Source organism: Pantherophis guttatus, chromosome 11, assembly GCF_059756535.1.
Source record: "Pantherophis guttatus breed Tessera chromosome 11, ASM5975653v1, whole genome shotgun sequence".
NCBI lineage: Eukaryota > Metazoa > Chordata > Lepidosauria > Squamata > Colubridae > Pantherophis > Pantherophis guttatus.
The window spans coordinates 11,092,414-11,098,446 of NC_142073.1; the positions used below are offsets into that span (position 1 = coordinate 11,092,414).

The 6,033-nt window shown below is 51.1% G+C and overlaps 1 protein-coding gene across 1 annotated transcript; it reads right to left on the minus strand.

The window, feature by feature from the left end:
* On the minus strand, window positions 1-3,135 carry EXOSC6 (exosome component 6). The gene has a single exon (XM_087877230.1). It carries the CDS (start codon window positions 3,039-3,041, stop codon window positions 2,205-2,207), a length of 837 nt encoding a protein of 278 aa, XP_087733356.1. The 5' UTR covers window positions 3,042-3,135; the 3' UTR covers window positions 1-2,204.
* Window positions 3,136-6,033: the final 2,898 nt, after the last annotated feature.

Genomic DNA, 6,033 nt, shown 5'->3' on the forward strand with positions numbered 1-6,033 from the left:
AAAACAAACAAACTGAGTTTTTATTTTTTTATCTTTGTGTGAAAATTGAAAAAAAATGGTATCAACATTAATTTGACCTTTAAAAACATGCATTTACACAAGCAACTGGCTGCATCTGTCCAAAGCACTAAATAAATTATGGTTAACCACTGGATTTACGCTGGGTTCATAATGAACGAAACAAGCCATGTTATTGTTTAATGTCAGAACCTGAATCCCCACAGACGACCCTCTTTAAGACATCAGCCTATCGATTTTCTTTTAGGTTGATCGTGGTTAACTGTGGTTTCTGGTGAAAACTCAAGCCATCCCTTCAACCTAAACCCTAACTTGCAAGATAACTCCGGTGAAACCAAGTCTTCTGAATCTGTCGAATCCCTTTTCACCCAAAGAAGGACCGCATCAACAAACAGGGCAGAGGCCGCCTCCTTCCGCAGGAGCAACATTATCTCATCTCATCCATGTCCAATTTCAACACCAAAACAGGGCATCGGTTGTGGGTTCGAGAGACGCCTCCATTTACCCAACTTCAAAAACAAAAAGGGGGAAAAAAGAAGTCAACGGTGCAAAATTGGGAGTCAAAACAGATTTAACAGATTAATGGAGTTGGAAGGGACTTTATAGGTCATGTAGTCCAACTCGCCCCACCCCAAGCAGGAGATCCTACACCATTTCTGACAAATGGCAGTTCCAAGCTTGTCTTGAAAGTGACAGCCACAGCTTCTTGGGGGTGGAGGATGTTACAGCAAAGTCACCTCATCTCCCAAAGTGGAGGGGGCACAAAGTTTCCAAATTCAGTCCTAGGAGATCAGGCAGGTCTCTCGCTCGGCATCCGTCTGTCCTTCATCGATTTAACAGATTAACAGAGTTGGAAGGGATCTTATAGGTCATCTAGTCCAACCCCCTCCTTCTCACGCAGGAGAAGGTGGGGGACATTGCAGCAATCTCACCCCCCCCCCTTTCCCAAAGGGGGCACAAAGTTTCCAAATTCAGTCCTTGGGGATCAGGCAGGTCTCTCGCTCGGCATCCGTCTATCCTTTCATCGATTTAACAGTTTAACAGAGTTGGAAGGGATCTTATAGGTCATCTAGTCCAACCCCCTCCTTCTCACGCAGGAGAAGGTGGGGGACATTGCAGCAATCTCACCCCCCCCCTTTCCCAAAGGGGGCACAAAGTTTCCAAATTCAATCCTAGGAGATCAGGCAGGTCTCTCGCTCGGCATCCGTCTATCCTTTCATCGATTTAACAGATTAACAAGAGTTGGAAGGGATCTTATAGGTCATCTAGTCCAACCCCCTCCTTCTCACGCAGGAGACCCTACACCATTTCTGACAACTGGCAGTCCACGCTTGTCTTGAAAGTCCCAGCCCCAGCTTCTTGGGGGTAAGGTGGGGTGGGGGACGATGCAGCAATCTCACCCCCCCTTTCCCAAAGCGGAGGGGGGCACAAAGTTTCCAAATTCAGTCCTAAGGGATCAGGCAGGTCTCTCGCTCGGCATCCGTCTATCCTTTCATCGATTTAACAGTTTAACAAGAGTTGGAAGGGATCTGATAGGTCATCTAGTCCAACCCCCTCCTTCTCACGCAGGAGAAGGTGGGGGACATTGCAGCAATCTCACCCCCCCCTTTCCCAAAGGGGGCACAAAGTTTCCAAATTCAGTCCTAGGGGATCAGGCAGGTCTCTCGCTCGGCATCCGTCTATCCTTTCATCGATTTAACAGTTTAACAAGAGTTGGAAGGGATCTGATAGGTCATCTAGTCCAACCCCCTCCTTCTCACGCAGGAGAAGGTGGGGGACATTGCAGCAATCTCACCCCCCCCCTTTCCCAAAGGGGGCACAAAGTTTCCAAATTCAATCCTAGGAGATCAGGCAGGTCTCTCGCTCGGCATCCGTCTATCCTTTCATCGATTTAACAGTTTAACAAGAGTTGGAAGGGATCTGATAGGTCATCTAGTCCAACCCCCTCCTTCTCACGCAGGAGAAGGTGGGGGACATTGCAGCAATCTCCCCCCCCTTTCCCAAAGGGGGCACAAAGTTTCCAAATTCAATCCTTGGGGATCAGGCAGGTCTCTCGCTCGGCATCCGTCTATCCTTCACCTGCATCCTCCATCGAGGTCCAGTGTCATCCCCCCCCACCCCCCCCTTGCAGGCTGCCACGATCCCTGCGCGTGGAAAAGCCCCCCCCCACCCCCGAGAGGGCGATTTCAAGCCGTCCCCGCTTGAGCTTCCTCCGTATCCATCCCGGCGGGCTCCTGTGGATCCGGCGCCCGGCGCTTGGCGGCGCGCAGGAGGCTTTGGCGCAGCAGCGGATAAAGGCGCTGGCAGCCGTCGAGCCCCAGGCGGAGCGCTTGAGCCCAGCTGTCGGCTTGCCCGCCGTCGCCGCTGCCCAGCAGGCCGGAGACTTGGTTGAGGGAAGGCAGGAGAGCCACGGTGAGGCGGGCGGAGGCGGCGCGCTCTTCGGGCTCGCTGGGTTGGAGGCGCCACTCCGGGCCGGTCCGGCTGAGCGCGCAAGCCGCCACCAGGTCGTAGAGCTCGATGCCGGCGTCGGCCAGCGCCAGCCCGGCGGCGCACAAAGCGGCGGCTAAAGAAGAACCGCCGTCTTGGAGGAGCAGCGCGCTCACTTCCAGCTGCGCCCTCGGGTAACGCGCCAAGCGCACGGCCGGTTCCAAGGCTTCTTGCAACGCCAGAGCCAGCTCGGGTTCTTTCTCGCCCGGACGGCTCCGGGCTCCTCGGCCGGAGAAAGGAGCCCGTCGGAAGTCGCAAACCAACCGGCCTCGTTGTTCGGATGGAACCCCGCCTGCTCCGGCTGCTTCGCGCGGTCCGGCAACGGAGCACAAGACTTTGGTGCCTCCGTCCAGCTCCACGTAGGCCGAGCCTTTGGCTTGGCTCAGCAGCCCCACGCGGGCGAAGAGAGGCCGCAGAGCCGAAGGGTCCCGCTGGGCTTGGCTCGCTTCGCCGCTTTCCTTCGGCTCGGCCGGCACGTACAGCAGAGGCGACTGCGAGTCTTCCGGGCCCGGGATTCGGCGGTGATCCAACGGCATGGCCCCGGCTTTGGCGCGCCCTGGGCTCCGGAAAGGGAAGGGCGGAGGAAGGCGGCGGCGAAGGAAGCCTTTCGGCCCGAGCTCCCCCTGCCGGCTTCGGCTCTCCGAGGCGCCCGGTTGAAAAGAGCGCTTTTGCGCAAAAGCTTGGATCGCTGCTCCGTGCCCGACGGCTGTAGAGAGGAGGGGGTCTCCACCCCTGGCAACTTTTAAGTCTTGTGGACTTCCAACTGGCTGGGGAATTCTGGGAGTTTGGAAGTCCACCAGTCTTAAAAGTTGCCAAGGGTGGAGACCCCTGGAATAGAGATTCTCAGGTCATCCAGGTTGTGGTTGTCCCAAAGGTGTTTCCCCCCCACCCCCATCGGAGAGGCAACTGAGCTTTCTGGTTTTTTTTTTTTTTAATTTGATTTATATGCCGCCCTTCTCCGGAGACTCAGGGCGGCTTACAATGCGCTAAGCAATAGCCTTCATCCTTTTGTATGTTTATACAAAGTCAGCTTATTGCCCCCACAAACTGGGTCCTCATTTTACCTACCTTAGAAAGGATTGAAGGCTGAGTCAACCTTGAGCCTTGGCGAGATTCGAACCCTGCAGTAATTGCAGGCAGCTGGTCTTAATAACCAGCTGAATAACAGGGTGCCTTAGACCACTGTACTACCAAGGCTCCTCTTTTCTCTGAAGATCTTTCACTTCCCATCCCAAGAAGCTTCTTCAGCTCTGCCTGGATGGTGGGGGAATAGACTAGACTAGACTAGACTAGTCTAGTCTAGAACAGAACAGAACAGAACAGAATAGAATTTTTTATTGGCCAAGTGATTGGACACACAAGGAATTTGTCTTGGTGCATACGCTCTCAGTGTACATAAAGACCAGATACGTTCATCAAGAATCATAAGGCACAACAGTCTCCACCCTTGGCAACTTTTAAGACTTGTGGACTTCCAACTGGCTGGGGAATTCTGGGAGTTGGAAGTCAAGTTGCAAAGGTGGCTGGGGAATTCTGGGAGTTGGAGGTCCACCAGTCTTAAAGTTGCCAAGGGTGGAGACCCCCTGCTATAGAGATTCTCAGGTCATCCAGGTCGTGGTTGTCCCAAAGGTGTTTCCCCCCCCACCCCCATCCGAGAGGCAACTGAGCTTTCTGGTTTTTCTCTGAAGACCTTTCGCTTCCCATCCCAAGAAGCTTCTTCAGCTCTGCCTGGATGGTGGGGGACTAGACTAGACTAGACTAGACTAGACTAGTCTAGTCTAGTCTAGTCTAGTCTAGTCTAGTCTAGTCTAGTCTAGTCTAGTCTAGTCTAGTCTAGAATAGAATAGAATAGAATAGAATAGAATAGAATAGAATAGAATAGAATAGAATAGAATAGAATAGAATAGAATAGAATAAAATAGAATAGAACAGAACACAACAGAATAGAATTTTTTGTTGGCCAAGTGATTGGACACACAAGGAATTTGTCTGTGCTGCATACGCTCTCAGTGTACATAAAAAGACCAGATACGTTCATCAAGAATCATAAGGCACAACAGTCTCCAACCTTGGCAACTTTTAAGACTTGTGGACTTCTAACTCCCAGAATCCCCCAGCCACCTTTGCTTTGCTGGCTGGGGAATTCTGGGAGTTTGGAAGTCCACAAGTCTTAAAAGTTGCCAAGGTTGGAGACTCCCTGCTATAGAGATTGTCAGGTCATCCAGGTTGTGGTTGTCCCAAAGGTGTTTCTCCCCCCCCCCCAATCCGAGAGGCAACTGAGCTTTCTGGTTTTTCTCTGAAGACCTTTCGCTTCCCATCCCAAGAAGCTTCTTCAGCTCTGACTGGATGGTGGGGGAAATAGAATAGAACAGAATAGAATTTTTTATTGGCCAAGTGATTGGACACATAAGGAATTTGTCTGTGGTGCATACGCTCTCAGTAAAAAGACCAGATACGTTCATCAAGAATCATAAGGCACAACAGTCTCCAATCTTGGCAACTTTAAGACTTGTAGACCTCCAACTCCCAGAATCCCCCAGCCAGTTGGAAGTTCACAAGTCTTAAAGTTGTCAAGGTTGGAGACCCCTGGTATAAAGATTCTCAGGTCATCCAGGTCGTGGTTGTCCCAAAGGTGTTTTCCCCCCACCCCCACCCGAGAGGCAACTGGGCTTTCTGGTTTTTCTTTGAAGACCTTTCGCTTCCCATCCCAAGAAGCTTCTTCACCTCTGACTGGATGGTGGGGGGAATAGAACAGAATAGAATTTTTTATTGCAGACAGCCGGTCATTTGCATTCTTTTAGAGAGTTAGGACTTATTTTCAGAGTAGGTCGTATTTTGGGGGAAACTGGTAGCTGGGCACAATTAAGGTACCGTATGTTTCGGAGTATAAGATGCACCTGCCTTTTTTGGTGAGAAAAAGAAGAAAAAGAAATCTGCCTCTGACTCCCAGCAATTTTGCCTCGTTGCAGCAAACAGCCTGCTTTACTTTCATTTTCGTTTTCAGCATAGCTTGATTAGCACAAGAAAAAAAAATCTGCTCCAGCAATTTACCTCCTTGCAGCAAGCAGCAGAGGCCCGGGCAAAACAGCGGAGAGCAAAACAGCTGAGAGTCGGGAGGCCGATCCAATCAACTTGTGCTAATTAGGATGTGCTGAAGCTGAAAGGAGCTGTTTCTTCTTGCTGCTTGCTACAAGGAGGTAACTTCTGGGAGGCAGGGGCCAAAGGGGGGGGCAGTGGGTGGGTGGGGCTACATTTGGTGTATAAGACGCACCTAAATTTTCACCCCCTTTTAGGGGGGAAAAGTGTGTCTTGAACTCCGAAAAATACGGTAATCAAGACAATTTCAATAAGCCTCGTATCTGTTTTGAGTTACGCTTTCAATCAGCCCATCATCCATAACCACAGCTTGTTACGTGATAGGGATAAAAAAGGCTTCACTTTCCCTAATGTTTTCTGCAAAGGAGCTAAAGGAGAATGAAACGTGTAAATCCAAAGCTTGCAATCTTTTCTTGCTGGCGTGCAACGCGC